The sequence below is a fragment of the Entelurus aequoreus genome, linkage group LG06 (assembly GCF_033978785.1).
Source record: "Entelurus aequoreus isolate RoL-2023_Sb linkage group LG06, RoL_Eaeq_v1.1, whole genome shotgun sequence".
NCBI classification, from domain to species: Eukaryota; Metazoa; Chordata; class Actinopteri; order Syngnathiformes; family Syngnathidae; genus Entelurus; species Entelurus aequoreus.
Window position 1 is genome coordinate 25696066 of NC_084736.1, and position 24364 is coordinate 25720429.

General features: G+C 40.3%; 2 protein-coding genes across 2 annotated transcripts; both read right to left on the bottom strand.

Moving 5' to 3' along the window:
• Positions 1 to 3003: 3003 nt before the first annotated feature.
• On the bottom strand, positions 3004 to 7828 carry LOC133652036 (protein NATD1-like). Its single transcript, XM_062050356.1, has 3 exons — positions 7610 to 7828; positions 5868 to 5986; positions 3004 to 5801 (listed from the first exon to the last, which is right to left on the bottom strand). The coding sequence occupies exons 1-3, from the start codon at positions 7761 to 7763 to the stop codon at positions 5685 to 5687; spliced, it is 390 nt and encodes a 129-aa protein (XP_061906340.1). The 5' UTR covers positions 7764 to 7828; the 3' UTR covers positions 3004 to 5684.
• Positions 7829 to 9960: 2132 nt separating this feature from the next.
• On the bottom strand, positions 9961 to 14214 carry LOC133651492 (dehydrogenase/reductase SDR family member 7C-B-like). Its single transcript, XM_062049446.1, has 6 exons — positions 14043 to 14214; positions 13863 to 13975; positions 13597 to 13807; positions 13442 to 13534; positions 10554 to 10706; positions 9961 to 10476 (listed from the first exon to the last, which is right to left on the bottom strand). The coding sequence occupies exons 1-6, from the start codon at positions 14203 to 14205 to the stop codon at positions 10271 to 10273; spliced, it is 939 nt and encodes a 312-aa protein (XP_061905430.1). The 5' UTR covers positions 14206 to 14214; the 3' UTR covers positions 9961 to 10270.
• Between the last annotated feature and the right edge of the window lie 10150 nt (positions 14215 to 24364).

Genomic DNA, 24364 nt, shown 5'->3' on the forward strand with positions numbered 1-24364 from the left:
TTAAACTTGGACACACACATCTATACCTTTGGCCATTCTGAGCCAGTAATTTCCAGAAGTTATCTCATCCTGTGCGAAGCCTCCATTTTACTAATGATTTCCAATGTTGCAAAAATGTGTAGAATAAAAATTTTAATATATTTCTGTCACTGAAGATTTGAGTCAGCCTTTGATAGTAGGCTAATATAGCCAATATAGACACTTACCGGTACATCATGTGTTGTCTTCATTATAACACTTATATAAGACTTTTAAAGTAATTTTGATAGTAGGCTAATATAGCTAATATAGACACATCATGCGTTGCCTTCATTATAAGACTTATATTAGGCTTTTAATTTTTTACATCTCCAGACAGATTTTTTATTTAAAAAATTTGGTCCAATATGGCTCTTTCAACATTTTGGGTTGACGACCCCTGGCCTAAAGGAAGAAACTGTTCTCATGACGGCTTGTTTTGGCGTACTGGGATTTGTAACGCCTGCTGGAGGGGAGGACTTTGAACAGTTTGTGACCAGTGGTCTGCAATGATGCTACCTGCCCGTTTCCTGACCCTGGACCGGTATAAGTCCTGGACAGGGTTGAGGTGGACACCGATGATCTTTTCTGCAGTCCTGATTGTCCGTTGCAGTGTGCGTGTGCCCAGCTCGGTTGCAGATCCAAACCAGACAGTGATGGAGGTGCACAGGACGGACTGAATGATGGAGGTGTAGAACATGGTCAGCAGCTCCTGGGGCAGGTTGAACTTCTTGAGCTGACGCAGGAAGTACATACTCTGCTGTCGGATTGTGTCTATGTGGGAGGTCTACTTTGGGTCCCGTAAGATTGTGGATCTAAGGAACCAGAGAGAGTCCCCAGTAGACACTGTGCTGCTCAGAATGGTGAGGGAGGTCTTCTCCTGAAGTCCATAGTCTTGAGCGGGTTCAGCCCCAGATGGTTCTACTAGCTGTTCCACTTCCCGTCTTGTTACAGTCCTGTCGGCAAACTTTATGTGGATGCCGAGGCTCAAACTTTCCAAAAGGTTGTAAGCAATATATTCCGCACCATTGCTGCTTTTGAAACGTAATGACATAACTACGCCCATGCATAACACACACACTGGCTTCTTTGTGTTGTTGGCTAATAATAGCGATTTGGCTACCTAACATTAGTTATCATTTAAGGTTTGTTCTAGCATGACTGCAAATTGTTAGTTGCTTCTCTTGGACTATATTTGTGTACATGTGTGAAAGACAGTAACAAGCATGAACACCAGACTAATTCCTCAGACCGAAGATCAAATTTTATATAATTCGTGTTTGTGAAAATATATATACATTTTAAAAGTATATACATACATATATGTTCTGATAACCACTCATTTTGCCGATCATTTACAATCCTTATGTAAGATAAGAACACATATGTTTTTCTTTTTATATACATTATAAATGAGTACACTACTGTGCCCATAAAGCTCTCTAAAAATATCCAAATAACACCAACAATACTCCATTTACATCTCATGACCTGAATATTACCCAAGTATTAGCGATACTGGTGTTATAAGCGCTGACGTTAACAAAGTACTTTTAGCGGTGCTGTGATCACAGAGAGCTAACTTGCTTATGCTGCTGTATTGACATATTGAGGTGCTGTATCGCCTCTGAATTGGTGAAAGTTAATTCTAGATTATAAATCATGCCTCTCACCTGGATAGTAGAAGGTTGTGGACATAAACTGAGAAGTTGGTCAACTTCGACATCTAACTTAGACGCAGAGATGGCGAGAAAGACACAAAGAAATGCTTGATTATGGCACTTTTCTTTTTTTTAACTCTTTCTAAGGATTTATTAATATTTCTTCATATGAACGGGAAGATATGAACATTCGATCAGTCGGCATCCCAGTGAGAGCAGACATTGTACAGTAAGTGATTGTTTTATTATGTTCATAGTTTGTATATCTTGTTAAGCATTTAGCAATACTGCTACATGATGCTCAGTGTTTCACTAATACTGCATCTGTTTAGCACACAGCTTATAAAACTTGTAGATCATCCTCCTTATATTCAGGTTAAAAAATATATGTTATTGGATCATCATTTATCCCAAAGTAGTTTTTGTAGTCTTCCATGAAGTCTGTCATGATTAGTATTGTTGTTGATGTTGAAGGGAAAAGTAAACGTTGTGATGCGTCTGTGAATTGAATACGCCGCCGCCGTAAGCTTAAAATGAAGAAAATATGTAAATATTACATTATGAATGTTACTAAATTACATATATGCTTACAGCGTGTATATAAAACCTAGGACTTTTCTGAATATTTTTAGAGCACTTTATAGGCAGAATACAGCGACTGCCTTTGCCTCCATGGTTAGCTGTTCAATGTTCAAATGTAAAATATGTTTGTTTTCATAAATGCTATCATGAATGCAAGACAAAAAGACACATTTGAATGTTTATTTCTTTGAATTACAGTAAAATTACATAATACTGACTGCATGAATGAACATACAGTAAATGTGAAACTAAACACACAGCATAGTGACATAACTAACATCATTGATTCTAAATTGATTTAACACCATGGATTTAACAGCATTTATTTAAAGACCAAACGATGGTGGTTGTCATGTCCAAATAATTTTTTATATTTGTGTTGCGAGCGCTTACAATTGGCGATGGGTTCAGAGTTTGAATAAGGCGCTTGACAAATACACAGTGGAAACTAGATTTACATCCTTAATTGGTTGTAGAACATGATACGTATACCGAAAAGATTGTATAGCGAGCCAGAGTTCCCCATAAGAAACAATGTAAACAGGAATAATTGCTTCTAGCCTCTACAAAAGTCCCTATTTTTGTCAAAAACTACACACTTTGAAGACACTATAATATATATACCGGTATGTATACATATATATATGTGTATATAATATATATATATATATATATATATACACACACACACACACACACACATATATATATATATATATATATGTATGTATACGTAAATACATATATGTATATACTGTATATACATACGTATACACATATATGTATATACTGTATATACATACATATACACATATATATATACACATACATACATATGTATCTCAAACCAACATATCAATGAGGTAATGGCAGTAATGGCTCAAAAATCTATTTTTTAATCCAAACAACACAACAACATTACAGCAAGCTTAAATGTCAACACGCACACACATGGTCACCGCTAGCACAAACGAGCAGTGTGAGGCGATCCTTCATCGGCCTGTGTCTAGGTAGTGCTTTCTCCTTCACTGTAATAAAGGTCTGCTGTGGCATCTTGTTTTGGTCTCCTCACAATTAAAGACTTGATGCAGAACAAAGGCCCCTTCGCTGATAAAACCCTCGAACTGAAGGGGCCGCAAGCCGTAGGCTAACTAGCTAAAACGCTCGCTCAAAGCAGTTGTCTAGCAACCCGTACAAATACAACGAGATTGTGAGATTTTGGACACATTTAAAGCAGTTTACGATCACACAAAGGGATTTCTAAGACAGGCTGACACAGTGCTGACCTGCGCAAGGTACGACAATTGTGAAAAGAAACCCGTCAGAAGTGCCGCTAGCTGTTGAAATTCTTCGAAATGGCCGCGCCGGTTTGTACAGGATGTAAACAGTTAAAGTTGAAGTTAAAGTGCCAATGATTGTCACACACACACTAAGTGTGGTGAAATTTGTCCTCTGCATTTGACCCATCCCCTTGGTCACCCCCTGGGAGGTGAGGGGAGCAGTGGGCAGCAGCGGTGGCCGCGCCCGGGAGTCATTTTGGTGATTTACCCCCCAATTCCAACCCTTGATGCTGAGTGAGGTAATGGGTCCCATTTTTATAGTCTTTGGTACGACTCGGCCGGGGTTTGAACTCACAACCTACCGATCTCAGGGCGGACACCACTAGGCCACTGAGGATGTGACGTAGGGGGCCCTGCCTCTTTAAAATGGCCATGCCCACTAGGCAGTGATGTCATCAAAATGGCAGCCCTTGATGCCTTCAAGCAGCATGCAAAATGAATGAATGAATAAAGTGTTCCTATACTGAGACATGGTTCTCACACAGGCATATTTTGCGCGATGTAAACACTCCTAAACCAAAAAAGTTGCAAATCAAGGCGTTCGTAAATCGAGGTTCCTCTGTATTCCCTGTCTGTGAAAAGATGCAAAGGAATATTGACTTTTTGCGGCGTGAAGTCGAGTGGTATGAAGTGAAACAAAGCATATAATAAAGCGCTATGGCACATAATTAAGTGGTAAACAAAAATGATGGCATCTCAAACATGCCTCCTGTTTCCTCAACTGACACGTGAATACATGTCCTTAAAATACTTCCTCATGCCCATGTGACCATGCGGTGCCTCCATCCACCCGGCAAACACACACACACACACTGCTCCAAATACCCTAATTTGAGATGTTTTCATCCACTCTATTTATGCTACAACTTTTAGCCAACCAGATGTCCCTTCTGGGTGGATAGATCCAAATATTAGACTGCCTGGCTTTATGACATTTGAGATTTTGGACTAATGTGCAAACTTGACGACATCTTGGAGACACCATCTGCTCTGCATTGCGAAGTATGATACATTTGAGGTCCCCACATAGACATTTAGAGTGAAAAGTTTAAATTTGTTTTTTCGCTCGCTTAAACACAAACATTCTAATCTGGGTTATTTCTACTGGCTGCAAGCGACGTGGCAAGGTTGTTACTTCGAGACTCTCCCAGAGGATAGTGCAGTGAAGACGCAACAAACTCCTCTGTCTCTCACTCCAACCCCCCATCCCACGCCTTCGACGTTTCACCCCATTTGGTATCAAGGAAAACGGAGCACCACTCCTTGCGGCTAGCAGCTTTGCTCGCCTCCTGTTGCAAGTATTGTGGTTTCTGTTTCAACAAATGGATATGAGCATCGGCCATTGAAGCATAGACGAAGCTCCCCCCATAGAAGCTCAGTCTGAGATCAACTTTTTTTTTATAAATGATAAATGGGTTATACTTACTCATTCTCCCCACGCGTCTACATTTTTCCCACTTTTTACGGGACCCCCTAAGTGGCGACCCATCAGCAATCCTGTTCAGTTACCCTGTACAATGTGTGTCTGCTCTCGAACCAGTTTCTGCTAAAAATGAAATGTTGTTGTACTTGTCCAACGACAATAAGATCCGTCCGACCTTCTGATCAAATATCAATCGTACCGATACCAAAGGCAGGTTAAGTATCAGCTCAAAACTACCTTTCTATTAATATTTTTCAATTCTAGCAATATTTTCTAGCGACCACTTTGTAAATAAGGTGACGCTGGGCCCCTGAAGGCAACACTTAAATATTTTGTGTTCTTACAATGTCACTAACTTGTGTTTTCTGGCAGCAGCTAACAATGTTAGCGAGAATGTGTCTCATAAGCGTGTTGCTCTTTTACCTGTCTACAAAAATACCTTTTTTGCGAGGAATTATTTGGATAAGAGAAGCAATGTAAAAATCAAACAATACAATCACAATTAACATGTTTATCTTCTAAGATACTGTATTTACAATTATTAAATACTGAATGTCCATTTCAATTGTGCAAATTAAATGCATCAGTTACTATTCAGCATATGGTCTATGTTGTGTTTGTGCATGTGTGTTTTCAGCCAGGATAAACCTGATAATGGTCTCAGCTGATGATAACATCTTTATAGTCCTGACGGGGATGTTCTTCAATGTATTTCTTGATGTACCAGCAGGACACTCGAGCCTTCAGCTTCTCCTCAAGCAGGAAGTCAATGGCAGCCTGAAAACAAGCAGAGCATGAGCCTACTTTGGCCTACAGGAGTCTAACCTGAGCCGACAGGCTGACCTTTGAGAGCACAGCGGCCACACCTTGCCCCCTGTGAGACTCGGGGACAAAGGTGGACATGAGTTCCACCTGCTTGGTTTCTGTGAATCTGTAGAGAAGTGTTGCAGTCTCATTTGCTCCTAAAGGACAATTTGAAGCATAAATACAAGAAATTGTCATTAAATTCCTTAATTTCCTTGTGTTTACGTGCCCAGGTATCAATAAAATTGCATCTGATCTAGCGTTGTCCCGATACCAATATTTTGGTACCGGTACCGGCACCAAAATTATTTAGATATTTTTTGGTACTTTTCTTAATAAAGGGGACAACTAAAAATGGCATTGTTGGCTTTATTTTAACAAAATATCTTACGGTACATTAAACATATGTTTCTTATTGCAAGTTTGTCCTTAAATAAAATAGTGTACATACAAGACAACTTGTCTTTTATTAGTAAGTAAGCAAACAAAGGCTCCTAATTTAGCTGCTCACGTATGCAGTAACACATTGTGTCATTTATCATTCTATTATTTTGTCAAAATTATTAAGGACAAGTTGTAGAAAATGAATTACTAATCTACTTGTTTATTTACTGTTAATAGCTGCTTATTTTCTCTTTTAACATGTTCTGTCTACACTTCTGTTAAAATGTAATAATCATTCTTCTCTTGTTTGATACTTTACATTAGTTTTGGATTATACCACAAATTTGGGTATCAATCCGATACCAAGTTGTAACAGAATCATACATTGGTCATATTCAAAGTCCTCATGTGTCCAGGGATATATTTCCTGAGTTTATAAACATAATATACATTTTTTTTAAACGAAAGAAGATGTTGTGATGCCAAAAAATATTGACGTAATCATAGTAGTATCGACTAGATATGCTCCTGTACTTGGTATCATTACAGTGGATGCTAGGTGTAGATCCACCAATGGCCTTTGTTTACATTCTACGTGGGTGAGCTACTGTGTGTAGTGAAGCATGTTTAGCTATTCCTCGTCCTGCAGGGATGATACTTGTAAGAAACGTACTTTATTTGTTGCCTTGGAGGCGAGGATCAGTGATTTAGAAGTAGCTACAACACGGCAGACTGCGGATGGACTTTAGCCACTAGCTAGCTAGCCATGTCTTAAAGCACCTCTTCCGGTGGGCTTTTCAGTGTTATAGCTTCACCTTTATGGTTAGTTTTTAAGCCAAAATGCGTTCGTTCTCCCTTTTCTGTCTACACACCTTGTCAGTTTGTATGTACTCAGCGATTGTGCTCTGCCGAACATGCTCGTCGGCTCGTAAAACCAGCAATGACACGACGTGACGATAATGGCGGACTGGTACTTTTTGGAGGCGGTATAGTACAGAATATGATTCATTAGTATTGCGGTACTATACCAATACCGGTATACCGTACAACCCTGATCTGATCAAATATAACAACTACTATTAAACTACTAATCTGTGTCACTTCAACACAAAGACGGTCAATTCTTCTTTAAACTATCGGAAAAACTACAAAAAAAATGTTTTTTAAAACTTGGAAAACTTTAGAAAATTTTATGTCGACATCTAAAATAGTTGTTCGTAGTATTTTACTGCACATAAAAATATTAGAATTTTTTGATAACTCAAAGTATCAAATCTAAATCAAATCGATGTTTAGTGAAATGAGTTAGTTCAGTGTAGTAGGCCGCAGCTCGACACAGGGCTCGCGTTGATGAGCTAGCCGCACAAAGGAGCGCCAAACGCGACAACAGTGTTTACCTGTGCCGCTGCTCGGAGACACGGTGAAGCGCCGGTTCCGTCGGTCGTGTTCCACCTTAAACCCGCCGCTGGTTTGAAGTCGGAATGTCGTCGGATGAAACCTCGACCCGACGGGTATTATCTTTGAGAATCTGGACAATATTTGAAGAGCCATTTAATTTATGCCTAACAACACACACCGGCGAGCAAGGACGTGTACTTCTGAAGAATGGCCACAAGAGGACGCCAACTGCCTGAAACCTTCAACGTTACATAAATATATACATTACATCAGTGGTGCCCAACCACCGGGCCGCGTAATAGTGTTTTTATTTTTTATAAAATCAACATAAAAAACACAATATATACATTATATATCAATATAGATCAATACAGTCTGCAGGGATACAGTCCGTAAGCACACATGATTGTATTTCTTTATGACAAAAAAATAAATAAAAAATAAATAAAAATACCTACATTATATAACATTACATTACAATACATCACATTATTTTATGGAGTGAAGTTATTGCCAAAACTCCACAAACATGTTTTACTCAAACCCAACGATTCCCAAGTATATCAGATTCAGAATTAGAATCAGAAATACTTTAATAATCCCCAGGGGAAATTATGATTTTCAGCACAATCCCTTTCAAAATCAGACAAACATTACAGGGAGACAGAACAGGATCGCTGACGGGTCTGCCAACTTCCGGCACCTCTTACAAAAAAGGTAAGAAACAGATAAACGCTGGGGGGGGTGGAATCAGTCTAAGCCTGGGCCCCTGGAGAGAGGGTCCAGACTGAGGCCAAGGGAAAAAAACTCATAGCCATAACACACATAAACATGTGTGTAAGAGGGAAACATCAAAGTACACAAAGGACATTAAAGACATTAAAAGAACATAGCTGATGCAACCAGCCATTTCTACATACAAAAAAATAAATGAAATAATTAATTAATGAAAATACAAATACAAAAAACATATACACTGTGGTGGCTTCTGCGGTGTTCCACGCCATCGTCTGCTGGGGTGGGGGGAGCATGGCCAGAGACAGGAGCAGACCCAACTAAGCAACCAATATAACCCATTTTCTGCAAATAAAAAAAAGATTCTGGAGATTTTTATACATGTCAATCCTTTCTTTACTTGCAGAAAATAGTTGTTTGTTTTACTTGCAAATAGTTGGCCATGAGTAAAAACATTTGTGTGTGTTTGTGGAGTTTTGGCAGTAATTTTACTCCATTTTCCATTTTCTACAGCGTGTCCCTTTCGGGGTCACGGGGGGTGCTGGAGTCTATCTCAGCTGCATTCGGGCGGAAGGCGGGGTACACACCCTGGACAAGTCGCCACCTCATTGCAGGGCCAATTTGATTTTACTACATAAGGTGAAATATTGCATCCAAGGAAATTGTTTGTATACTTGCGATTCGTTTTTTTAATTGCAGAAAGTAGTTTTTGTTGTTTTTTTTCTGGCAAATCTTTTTTTTTTTTAATTGAAGAAATTAGTTGTTGTACTTGGAAATTGTTAGCTCAAGATGATCACAACATGATTCTAACATGATTCTAACACGATCACAACATGCTGCCAACACGATCACAACATGATCACAACAAGATCGCAACAATATCACAACAAGATCCCGACATGGTCACAACATGATCACAACATGTTGCCAACATGATCTTAACATGACCACAACAAAATTGCAACAGGATCACAAAATGATCCAACAAGATCACAATATGATCAGAACATGCTCCCAACATAATACTAACATGATTCTAACACGATCCCAACATGATCACAACAAGATCGCAACAATATCACAACAAGATCGCAACAATATCACAACAAGATCCCAACATGGTCACAACATGATCACAACATGTTGCCAACATGATCTTACCACAACAAAATTGCAACAGGATCACAAAATGATCCAACAAGATCACAAGATGATCACAACATGCTCCCAACATGATTCCAACGTGATCACAATATGATCTAAGAAGATCACAACATCATCCAACAAGATCAAAACATGACCACAACATAATTACAACCTGTCGCCAACATGCCTCCGACATGATTCCAACATTATCACAATATGTTCCAACAAGATCACAACAGGATCGATCATGATTACAACAAGATCACAACATCATCCAACAAGGTCAAAACATGATCACAACATGATCACAACAAGACCCCAACATGCCCCAACATGATCACAACATGAGCGCAAATAGACCCCAACATGCCCCCAACATGCCCTAACATGCTCCCAACATGATCACAATATGATCCCAAAAAGACCACAACAAGATTCCAACATGATCGCAACATTTTTTTACCTGGAAATGGTTAGGTTCGAGTAAAAACATTGTTGTGTGTTTTGTGGAGTGTGGGCAGTAATTTCACTTTATATAATTGCAATTTTGCATTGGAGTTTGTCACGTATCGTTTATTTGTCGTAAATGTAGGTCACATTCCCTCACTTTTATTCATAAAACTCACATGATAATTTGACAATAGTATATTTATATATTTGTGGTGTTTGGTATAATGGCCACATTATAAAGAAAACCTGAAATTAAGAGCAGAAATATTTCCCCTGTCAGCCTCACATTTATAGAAATTAAAGATGTTCTTCTTAATTTTCCAAATAAATCACTTATACATTTTGACAGCGGCGTCCTTCACGCCTGCTGACATGACGGCGAAGAAGGCGTTGGGAAAGAAGGGCCTGGCGTAGATGGCCGCTTTTGGGAGTGAGGGCGCCATCAGTACTTCTTTCCTCTTGTTGGTCAAAGTCTTGACCACCTCGCTGGCGGCCTCTTGTGGAGAAACGCCCTGCGGCTTCTTTGTATACAAAACTGTCCGATGAAAGAGAAGAAGATCATGGTTAAGTACAGCGCATCCCTTTTAGTTGTTTTGTTTTCAAGATGCTCACGTGACCAGAGGGACTTGGACGAGGTGGTCTGCTGTCCACACGCACGTCCGCTGATGAAGGTGACGTTTATGGTGCTGACAGAGATGCCAAACTCCTCCACCTCCGCACGCAGGCAGTCAAAGAAGGCCTGGACGGCGTGCTTGGAGGCGGCATCTGCAAGATCCCAACATGATCACAACATGGTCGCAACATGCTGCGAACATGACCCTAACATGATCACAAAAAGACCCCAGCAATATCACAACATGATCACAACATGCTGCCAACATGATCCTAACATGACCACAACAAAATTGCAAGAAGATCACAAAATTATCCAACAAGATCACGAAATGATCCAACAAGATCACAACATGATCACAATATGCTCCCAACATGATTCTAACATGATCACAACATGCTGCCAACACAATCCTAACATAATCCTTCTTGACTGCACTTAAATGTAGAATATGAATATATTTATATTATTCACATGTAAATAATGCTGTACAGTATTTATTGTCTATTGTGAGTGAACTGTGGTGCTGAATTTCCCCCAGGGATCAATAAAGTACTTTCTATTCTATTTTATAATCACAACAAAATCACAACATGGTCACAACATGATCACAACATGTTGCCAAAATGATCCTAACATGATCACAACAAAACTGCAACAAGATCACAAAATGATCCAACAAGATCACAAGATGATCACAATATGCTCACAACCTAATTCTAACATGATCACAACATGATGCCAACATGAATCTAACATGATCATAACAAGATCAAAAAAAGATCGCAACAAGGTCACAACATGATCCAACAAGATCACAAGATGATCCCAACATGCTCCCAACATGATTCTAACATGCTCACAACAAGAACGCAACAATGTCACAACATGATCCAACAAGATCACAAGATGATCACAACATGCTCCTAACATGTTTCTAACATGATCACAACATACTGCCAATATGATCCTAACATGATCACAAAAAGATTGCAACAATATCACAACATGATCCAACAAGATCACAAGATGATCACAACATGCTCCCACATGATTCTAACTTAATCACAACATGATCCTAACATGATCACAAGATGATGCAAGAATATCACAACATGCTCCCAACATGATTACAACATGATCACATCATCCAACAAGATCAAAACATGACCACAACATCATTGCAACATGATCGCAACATGCTTCCAATATTATCACAATACTGATCCCAACATTATCTATCATGATAACATATGATCACAGCAACATCCAACAAAGTCAAAACATGATCACAACATGATCACAACATGATCACAACATAATCGCAACAAGATCGCAACAAGGTTACAACATGATTCAACAAGATTATAAGATGAACACAATATGCTCCCAACATGATTCTAACATGATGCGAACATGATCCTAACATGGCCATAACAAGATCACAACAAGATCGTGACATGGTCACAAAATGATCCAACAAGATCACAACATGCTCCCAACATAATTCTAACATGATCACAATATGATGCCAACATGATCCTAACATGGTCATAACAAGATCACAACAAGATCGTGACAAGGTCACAACATGATCCAACAACATCACAAAAGATGATCACAACATGCTCCCAGCATGATTCTAAAATGCTGCCAACATGATTCTAACGTGATCACAACAAGATTGCAACACTATCACAACATGATCCAACAAGATTACAACATGCTCCCAACGCGATTCCAACAGGATCACAATATGATCTAACAAGATCGCAACATGATATAACATGATCACAACATCATCCAACAAGATCAAAACATGACCACAACATAATTACAACATGTCGCCAACATGATCAAAACATGATCGCAACATGCTTCCAACATGATCACAATATGATACAACAAGATCACAACAGGATCTAACATGATTACAACAAGATCACAACATCATCCAATAAGGTCAAAATATGATCACAACATGATCATAACAAGAGCACAAAAAGACCACAGCATGCCCCAACATGATCACAATATTGTCCCTAAAAATCCCAACATGATCACAACAAGATCACAACATGATTGCTATATAATTGCAATATGATCCCAACAAGATCACAACATGACCACAAGATGATTCCATTTAATCCCAACATGATCCAGACAAGATCACAACATGATCACAGTGTGATCCCAACAAAATCCCACCATGATCACAACATGATCACAAGATGATTCCGTTAAATCCCAACATGATCCCGACAAGTTCATAACATGACCACAAAATGATTCCAATTAATCCCAACATGATCCCGACAAGATCATAATATGGTCATAATGTGATCCCAACAAGATCACAACATGATCACAATGTGATCCTAACATGATCACAATGTGATCACAACATGATCACAACGTGACCCCAACAAGATCACAACATGATCACAACATGATCACAATGTGATCACAACATGATCACAATGTGATCACAACAAGATCACAACATGCTCACAATGTGACCCCAACAAGATCACAACATGATCACAATGTGATCACAACATGATCACAATGTGACCACAATGTGATCACAACATGATCACAATGTGATCACAACAAGATCACAACATGATCACAATGTGACCCCGACAAGATCACAACAAGATCGCAGCATGGTCCCAACAAGATCACAACATGATCGCAACATGATCACAACATGATCCCATTTAATCCCAACATGATCCTGACAAGATCACAACATGATCACAACAAAATCACAAAATGGTCACAACATGATCACAACAAGATCATAACATGATCACAACATGATCACAACAAGAATCAAACATAATCCCTGCATCTTGAGGAGGATCCCGCAGCTGAGACTCACAGGAGGTGCGAAAAGGCACAGTCAGTTTTCCTTGGATGCTGTTGATCAGCAGCAGGTGACCACACCTGCGAGACATCATGGAGGGCAGCACACCTGCAAAACACATGTGATGCAATCAAAGGAGCCTTTTATTGAGTGCTCGTTGCCATGGTTACCTTTAGCCAGCGTGACGGGTCCAAAGTAGTTGTTGTCCATCAGCAGCTTGTCCATCTCCAGAGACAAAGAGTGCGCTGGAGCTTTGAACTTCATGTTGCTGTTGAGGATAATGACGTCCATGCAGCCGTAACACTCCAGGATCTGGTCCATGGCCTCAGGGAGGTTCTCCATGTCCCCGAAGTCCAGCAGCACCATCTTGGGAGGGAACGTCTAAGGGACAGAAGGACCTGTGATGCTGACCCAGCAGAAAAAACAACGTCCTCACCACACTGGGGTCGGAGGCGTCCACCAAGTCGTCTGAAAGCTGCTGAAGTTTCTCCCAGCTGTTCCCACACAGAATCAACCTGGCGCCTTCTTTGTGCAAAACCCTGGAACATTCTATGGACCGAGCAAGGAGGACGCGGTGAGCGCAGGAAGTGCAGACAAAAACGATGGAGGACGTTACCTCTCCCGAGTGCGGACAGAGCGTCGCTGACAAGCACCACCTTGTTGCGCACGCAGCGCGTAGACAGCAGACTCAGCACCAGCGTGTAGACGTAGAACATTCCGGCCGTGAGAACCACCATGCAGGGCACCAGGAGAACCGGGCTGGTCCACGTGGAGTCCATCTCCAGCAGGACGGACTTGGAAAGCGGACATTTGTATGAAGATAAGTTTGCGTGGACATGCTAATTGTTAGCTTGTAACAGCTAGCGATGACATGTAAAAGACCACCAAGCAGGGTCTCTAAACAGTTTTGACAAGATAGGTGAGAAGGTGAGGGACAAAGTAGCTGATTGGTTAATACAATCCATTGAGAAATAAACAAGTTATGATTTACAGTAGTACCTCAACTTATGAGTTTAACAGGTTCTGTGACGGAGCTCAGTGGGCTTGTGGTTAGAGTGTCCGCCCTGAGATCGGTAGGTCGTGAGTTCAAACCAAAGACTATAAAAATGGGACCCATTACCTCCCTGCTTGGCACTCAGCAACAAGGGTGGAATTGGGGGTTAAAGGCCTACTGAAATGATTTTTATTTATTTAAACGGGGATAGCAGATCCATTCTATGTGTCATACTTGATCATTTTGCGATATTGCCATATTTTTGCTGAAAGGATTTAGTAGAAAACATCGACGATAAAGTTCGCAACTTTTGGTCGCTGATAAAAAAAAGTCTTGCCTGTACCGGAAGTAGCGTGACGTCGCAGGTTGAAGGGCTCCTCACATTTCCCCATTGTTTACACCAGCAGCGAGAGCGATTCGGACCGAGGAAGCGACGATTACCCCATTAATTTGAGCCAGGATGAAAGATTCGTGGATGAGGAACGTCAGAGTGAAGGACTTGAGTGCAGTGCAGGACGTATCTTTTTTCTGACCGTAACTTAGGTAAAAGGGCTCATTGGATTCCACACTTTCTCCTTTTTCTATTGTGGATAACGGATTTGTATTTTAAACCACCTCGGATACTATATCCTCTTGAAAATGAGAGTCGAGAACACAAAATGTACATTCACGGTGACTTTTATCTCCACGACAATACATCGGTGAAGCACTTTAGCTACGGAGCTAACGTGATAGCATCGTGCTTAAATGCAGATAGAAACAAAAGAAATAAGCCCTTGACTGGAAGGATAGACAGAAGATCAACAATACTACTATCAGGAGACACCGAACCAAACACTGAACCTGTAACTACACGGTTAATGCTGTGCCGCCTGTCGAAGTCTAGCAATGCTGTTGCTAATGACGCCATTGAAGCTAACTTAGCTACGGGACCTCGTTAGAGCTATGATAAAAACATTAGCTCCACCTACGCCAGCCCTCATCTGCTCATCAACACCCGTGCTCACCTGCGTTCCAGCGATCGACGGCGCAACGAAGGACTTCACCCGATCATCGATGCGGTCGGCGGCTAGAGTCGGATAGCGCATCTGCTATCCAGCTCAAAGTCCTCCTGGTTGTGTTGCTGCAGCCAGCCGCTAATACACCGATCTCACCTACAGCTTTCTTCTTTGCAGTCTCCATTGTTCATTAAACAAATTGCAAAAGATTCACCAACACAGATGTCCAGAATACTGTGGATTTTTGCGATGAAAACAGAGCTTTTTGTATTGAGATACAATGTGTCCGAATACTTCCGTTTCAACCATTGACGTCACGCGCAAACGTCATCATACATAGACGTTTTCAACCGGAAGTTTCGCGGGAAATTTAAAATTGCACTTTATAAGTTAATTGGCATGTGATGCAATGTTAAGATTTCATCATTGATGTATAAACTATCAGACAGCGTGGTCGGTAGTAGTGGGTTTCAGTAGGCCTTTAAATCACTAAAATTATTCCCGAGCGCGGCCTCCGCTGCTGCTCACTGCTCCCCTCACCTCCCAGGGTGTGAACTAGGGGATGAGTCAAATGCAGAGGTTAATTTCACCACACCTACTGTGTGTGTGACTATCAGTGGTACTTTAACTTGACTCAAAACACCACACACTAAAAAATGCTGGGTTATTTTGATAACCCAATTTATGAGTTGCGAGTGTTGGGTTAAATTTTTGAGTTACTTTTATGAAGAGCAATCCATTTTTTGGGTTGTAAGGGTATTATTTTAACTCAACTGCTGGGTTTTCAAAACTATGAACCATTTTTGGGTTATAGTAGTAACAATTTTTTTTTAAAAAGGTACTTTTTTCTTGAAGGGAATTTTTTTAAGGATTAATCTCATTAACATTATTTACAATCACACATCTTATGTACATGCAAATATTTAAGCATGCTGTATTAGATTATTGTCATGATCCGCTGCCCGGATCATGTTTGTTTAGTTTTTGACTCCCTCAGTTCCTATTTTGAGCACCCCTTGGTTTGTGTTTTAGTTGCCATGACCAAGATTATTTTCACCTGCCTCTGATTAGTGTTCAGGACGCTCACCTGCTTCTGGGCACTAATCAGAGAGCTACTTATTCCCTGCTTTTCACCACACTCAGTCTGGCTTTCCTATATGCTTCCACGCAACAGTTATGACAGCTACTAATTTAAATCCTGAGCTAAACTTTGCCTTTTTGTTTGCCTGTTTACATGCTAAGCTTTTCTTGTTCGCTATTCCGTTAGCTTCCCGTGCTATCGGCACGCCGGTGCTCTTTCGTTTTTATTCCGCATGATTTATAGACAATAAATCATTTCCTTACCTGCACCTTGCCTCCGAAGTCCCGTCTGCATCCTGGGAGACCATACACGGCAATTCTTGTTAAAAAAATTTCACTCATATCTTACTTTTGAGAATATTTTAACGGAATAAAAATTATTTTGATCAGTAGTTGGGAAGGAGTAGGACAATCCAGCAGTACAATTGATAATTTTTAACCAACTATTGGGTCAAGGAACGCTAAATTGCGCAACCCAATTGTTGGGTTTGGAATAACCCAACATTGTAGCGAGCATAACTCAGGCTTTGTGTTAAATAAATTCAACCCGTTAGTTGGGTTATGAATCAACCAACATTGAGTTAGCATAACTCAACTTTTGGGTTAAATAATTCAACGCAGAAGTTGGGTTGAAAAAAATAACCCAAAATGTTGAGTTAAAATAACTCAAATAAGGGGTTTGTCCTTTTCTGAATCAGCAGTTGGGTTAAAATTGGGTTATTTTTTAACCCAACATGTTTTGGTGTGCACTGAAATGATTTCAAACCAATGCTCGGCCCACAAAACAGCACACATTTAACATGTAACCCACCTTTTAAAAAGAAAAACTTTTAGATAGTAAAGTTGTTTGAAAAAATCAATACAGTAGAACATAGCCAAAACAATTACAGTAGATTTATGAAGTAATGTTTATCTTGGAGAGTGGACTTCTACGGTATCTCATTCTTGCTGCTTCTCCATCAAACACACCATCAGCAGCTTCGCTATATTTTCATGGATAAATGTTTGGATATCATTTTATGATATCCAAACATTTCCATATCCGCTATGGACTCATTGTGCGTCAGTATGGTGCAGACTAGCAGTGCTGGGCTCCAACTGCGTCACCAAGTTAGCCCACTACACACTTTGTCAGTGATTTCTTTCTTTAATTCAATGAATATCATCCACTTTTTCTTCTCAGCACTGTCCTTCACGCTCACTTTTTTCACAACCATGCTTGGAAAAGCTAAGTTATGTCCATCGCTAGCTCTAAGCTAATGCTAGCGAGTAAGATCGGATGTTTTGGTCGGACCTTATGGGGTTCACTGTGACATAAGGAGGTTCATAACACAAATATTTACTTGCAACTCAAAGCATAACAATTAGCTAGGAGACAGCTCTTATCACAAAACTCTTAACTTGAGGTACAACTGTAGTTTCAAAAATACAACATAAGTCATTGCCTTAAATGGGCAAGTGTCCCCCGCCATATCGACTTAAATATCTGCATTTATGTGCAGTCTTTTTTAGCTTATTCTAATTGGTCTAAAAATTTCATCTTTGATGTCGAGAATGTCTATTTTCTGATTGGCTTATTTTACGCCTGGCTCAGGAAGTGATTTGACATTAGCGGCGTGTTTACAATGGCGCCCTCTGCTGTACAATAAGTGAATTTGCCTAAAATTCAAAACTGATTACTGCATGAGTTTGTAGGCCAATTTTTTAATCTTGGTACTCAGATATTTTTAATAAAAAGATAGTATACAACAGAAGATTAATATTTGTATGTATATATAAATATTTACAAAGATATGTATAAACATTATTTTCATTTTGTCCCAAAATAGGACACACTGAACAAACAATAATATTACGTTTGTAGAACGACTGTGTCTCAAAGTGAATATTTCCATCAGTACACTTCAATAAGTCAGTGGCGTGCGGTGAGGTTAATGTCTGGTGAGGGACGACTGCATCATCACAGTCAGATTTACAAACATATGAACCTGCAGTGCAGGTGTACCTAATGTTGTGTCCCTGCGGTCGTTCGCGGCTCCTGCAGCGCGAGCATTGTTGTTTTTGCACTTTTTGGCTTCTTGTTAAGTGACTTTTTTTGGATGGATTCGGTCTTGCACGTGGAGGGTTTGGGTATGGACTTTGGTTGGTGTGGCGCTCCCGTCGGGCGGTGCATTCTGCGGCGGAGATGCTTGGCACCAGGAGGCGGGGTTATGAGACGAGCCTCACACAGTGTGTCTTCGCAGCAGAGTTTTATGAATGCTCAGCACTAAAAATACATTACACACATACAGTTGTTGACAAAATACACTGTACATTATATACCTCAGCTAACTAAACTATGGAAATGTATAATATAATTCATATAGCAATACGGTCTCACTGCACAGCAGGCCAGCAGTTAGCCAAGTCATTGCGCACAATCCATGTTGAGGCACAACGCAGTGACGTGCCTCAACTGGCTGCTGATCACCGCACCGTCTCTTCTCAGTATTTGAACGGCAAATGTGAAAATAAAAATTTAAATAATCTAAAACTGGTGAACTTAAATGGAAAATAACTTTAGTATAATCACTGGATACATATAACAATTTTGTTGTTTTTTTTTCTTTTTACTTTTTTTTTTCTTTCCATGATGGCAGGTGAGGCCGTGCCTCCCCTGCCTCTAGTGACGGCACGCCACTGCAATAAGTATACTGTGTACACACTGTACTGAAAGTGTGCCAATTTTACCAGAAATGACAAATTGCTGTATTTCCCACTTCTTCTTCTCGTTCTTCTCTCCTTTTAACGTGGAATTATACCCACTGCAGTTAGTCCCTCGCCTTCCGCCATGTAACAAAGATGGCAACGTTTGAGGGAGTTACACACTTATGCATTTAAAGACTAAGTGTAAATATGCGAGTGTTACACACTTATGCACTTAAAGGGCGGTATAGCTCGGTTGGTAGAGCGGCCGTGCCAGCAACTTGAGGGTTGCAGGTTCGATCCCCGCTTCCGCCATCCTAGTCACTGCCGTTGTGTCCTTGGGCAAGACACTTTACCCACCTGCTCCCAGTGCCACCCACACTGGTTTGAATGTAACTTAGATATTGGGTTTCACTATGTAAAGCGCTTTGAGTCACTTGAGAAAAAGCGCTATATAAATGTAATTCACTTCACTTCACTAAAGAATAAGTGTAAATATGCAGGTGTCACACATGTATGCACTTAAGGACTAAATGTAAGCACAAAAGTGTAACACACTTATTCACTCAAAAGTTAGTATACAAGTGTAACACGCTTATGCACTTAAAGACTAAGTATAAGTATGCAGGTATAACACACTTATGCACTTAAAAAACTAAGTGTAAGTACACAAGTGTAATGCACATAGAAATACTAAGTGTACGTATACAAGTGTAACACACTTATTTACTCAACAGATTAAGTGTAAGTACACGTGTAACATAAAGACAAAAGTGCAAGTAACACACTTATGCAGACTAAGTGTAAATGTACAAGTATAAGTTATGTAACACACTTAGGAGGTTAAATACTCAGTAAGCATGCAAGTGTAACACACTTATGCATTTAAAATACTAAGTGTAAGTCCACAAGTGTAACTTAAAGACTATATGTAAGTATGTAAGGGTAACACACTTATGCACTCAAAAGAGCAAGTGTACGTATGCAAGTGCAACACAGTTATGCACTCAAAAGAGCAAGTGTAAGTATGCAAGTGCAACACATTTATGCACTTAAAGTCGAACTGTAAGCAGAGGTGGGTAGTAACGCGCTACATTTACTCCGTTACATCTACTTGAGTAACTTTTGGGATAAATTGTACTTCTAAGAGTAGTTTTAATGCAACATAATTTTACTTTTTCTTGAGTATATTTATAGAAAAGAAACGCTACTTTTACTCCGTTCCATACATTCAGCTCGCTACTCGCTACTGATTTTTATCGATCTGTTAATGCACGCTTTGTTTGTTTTGGTTTCTCAGACAGACCTTCAATGTAGGATCTATGCATGCCTGCGTTTCACCAATCAGATGCAGTCACTGGTGGCGTTTGACTCCGTTTCACCAATCAGATGCAGTCACTGGTGGCGTTTGACTCCGTTTCACCAATCAGATGCAGTCACTGGTGGCGTTTGACTCCGTTTCACCAATCAGATGCAGTCACTGGTGGCGTTGGACTCCGTTTCACCAATCAGAGCCAGGCGGTCACAAGACCATCACACGTGGACCCCGACTTAAACAAGTTGAAAAACTTATTCGGGTGTTACCATTTAGTGGTCAATTGTACGGAATATGTACTGTACTGTGCAATCTACTAATAAAAGTTTCAATCAATCAATCAAAAGAGTGAAGGAAAAAAATTTTTTATTTATTTTAACCGTACCTCTCTCAAAAGCCTAAAGACTGACCGCACAGTTCCTGTCTTCACTATAAAAGTGCTGCTCCATCGCGCCTGCGGTAACAAAATAAGAGTCTCCGAAAGCCAGCGCAAACAAGCTAGCAAGCTACGGAGTTTGCCGCCAGTGTATTTCTTGTAAAGTGTATAAAAACGAATATGGAAGCTGGACAAATAAGATGCCAAAAACCAACAACTTTCATGTGGTATTAGACAGAAAGGAGGAACTTTATTTCTCCTCCATTTGAAAACGTGGACGTTATCAGCACTACTGTCTGATTCCAATCAATGCAAGTCATCAGAATCAGGTAATACACCAACTTATATTCTTGTCTTCATGAAAGAAAGGAATCTATATGTTAAACATGCATGTATATTCATTAAAACACCTTTAACACGTGAACAAAAATGGCAAAATAAATAAATATAAATTACATACTGTACATATAAATGTATGTATATATATATGTATATATATATGTATATGTATATATATATATATATATATATATATATATATATATATATATATATATATATATATATGTATATATATATATATGTATATATATATGTATATATAAATGTATGTATATATATATAAATATATGTATATATATGTATATATAAATGTATGTATATATATATATATATATATATATATATATATATATACACATATATATATATATATATATATATATATATATATATATATATATATATATATATATATATATATATATATATATATATATATATATATATATATATATATATATATATATATATATATATATATATATATATATATATATATATATATATATATGATATGTGTGTGTATGTATATATGAGGTAGATCACCTCGACTTGTTCATTTCTTAAGTAATTGATTAACGTTGAAAAACTTTTTGGGGTGTTACAATTGTACGGAATATGTACTGTACTGTGCAATCTACTAATACAAGTTTCAATCAATCAATCAATGAATGCCTACTGAGCCTATGGTGCTGTTAAGTTATTGTGGCTCAATTTGCCTTAATTTTTATTTACATTTATTTAATATATATTATTGTTTTAGTTGCTTAAGAGATATTCCTGGCTCTGAATTTGCTCATCGCTATTTTTATGTTTTTGTGCATTATTTGTTGCCGTCATCATTAAACGAACAGGTTACTCATCAGTTACTCAGTACTTGAGTAGTTTTTTCACAACATACTTTTTACTTTTACTCAAGTAAATATTTGGGTGACTACTCCTTACTTTTACTTGAGTAATAAATCTCTAAAGTAACAGTACTCTTACTTGAGTACAATTTCTGGCTACTCTACCCACCTCTGACTGTAAGTACACAAGTGTAACACTCATGCACTTGAAAATACAAACTGTAAGTATGCAAGTGTAACACAAATTTTTACAAAAAAACTAAGTGTAAGTACACAAGTGTAACAAAGACTGAAGCGTAAGTAAATGTAACACACTTATGCAGACTAAGTGTAAATGTAAATTGTAAGTTATGTAACATACTTATGAGGTTAAAGACTCAGTGTAAGTATGCAAGTGTAACACGCGTATGCATTGGCTGCGTGGAGAAGCCAATGCGTATGCTTCTCTGTATGTACCGAAGTACATACAGAGAAGCGAAGTACCACTTCACCAGGTAAGTGGAGAAAGCTAAATCTGTGTACTCCAACCGTCTACAGGAACAGTTCCGCTCCAATGATTCTGCGGCAGTTTGGAGAGGTCTAAGGGCCCTTACGAACTATAAGCCCAAAACCCCCCAGGCCCTGAATGACCGGACTCTCGCTCAGGGCCTCAACACACATTACTGTCGTCATGAACGGCCTTCAGCTCATCAAAGCCATGCTCCCCCCACCATCATCACCCCCCCCCCCCCAATGCCAGCACTTCATTAAAGGAGTTAAAGGACTCAAAGGACTCCAATGACATCACAGGACTCCAAAAACATCATAAGACTGTAAAGACCCTCTCCATCAAAGAAGAGGATGTACGCCGGCAGTTCTTGAAGCTGAATACGCGGAAGGCCCCCGGGCCGGATGGTGTCTCCCCCTCCACTCTCAGACACTGTGCGGACCAGCTGGCTCCTGTCTTCACTGACATTTTTAACACCTCTCTGGAGCTATGCCGCGTGCCGTCCTGCTTTAAGACCTCTACCATTGTCCCTGTCCCCAAGAAAGCACGGATCACAGGACTAAATGACTACAGGCCGGTCGCGCTGACGTCTGTGGTCATGAAGTCCTTTGAGCGCTTGGTCCTGCCCCACCTCAAGGACATCACCGCCCCCCTCCTGGACCCACTGCAGTTCGCCTACAGAGCCAACAGGTCTGTGGATGATGCAGTGAACCTGGCCCTCCACTTCATCCTGGAGCATCTGGACTCCCCAGGAACCTACGCTAGAATCCTGTTTGTGGACTTCAGCTCTGCCTTCAACACCATCCTCCCTGGACTGCTACGAGACAAGCTCTACCAGCTCAGCGTGCTCGACTCCTTCTGCAGTTGGATTAATGACTTCCTGACAGACCGAAGACAGCACGTACGGCTGGGGAAGATTGTCTCGGACAGTCGAACCACAAACACTGGTACTCCTCAGGGCTGTGTACTCTCCCCCTGGCTCTTCTCCCTGTATACAAACTGCTGCACCTCCAGTCACCAATCCGTAAAACTGCTCAAGTTTGCGGATGACACCACCCTCATCGGGCTCATCTCGAATGGCGATGAGTCCGCCTACAGGAGAGAGGTGGACCGGCTGACGTCCTGGTGCAGCCTCAACAACCTGGAGCTGAACGCCCAGAAAACAGTGGAGATGATCATGGACTTCAGGAAAGTCACAGCCCCACCATCCCCCCTCACCCTGATTGACTCTCCCACCCCCGTCCCCATTGTGGACTCCTTCCGTTTCTTGGGCACCACCATCACCCAGGACCTCAAGTGGGAGATGACCATCAGCTCCCTCATCAAGAAGGCCCAGCAGAGGATGTACTTCCTGCGGCAGCTGAGGAAACTTAAGGTGCCGACCGAGATGCTGGTGCAGTTTTACTCAGCCATCAGAGTCCATCCTGACCTCCTCCATCACAGTGTGGTTCCCCGGCGCCACAGTCCAGGATAAGAATAGACTGCAGCGCATCGTACGTGCTGCTGAGAATGTGATTGGCTGCAAGCTCCCATCCCTCCAGGACTTGTTCTCCTCCAGGACCAGGAGGCGTGTGGGTCGGATCACAGCTGACTCTTCTCACCCTGGACACACACTATTCTCCCCTCTCCCCTCAGGCAGGAGACTACGCTCCATCCAGACCCACACCTCCCGCCACCTGAACAGTTTTTTCCCCTCGGCCATCAGGCAAATGAACAATAACTCCTAACAGCAGCTCCTTGAATTCCTTGAATCCCTTCTAAGTCTATCTGATAGCTCAGTCACAGCTCTTTTTATTACCAAATATGTGTTATA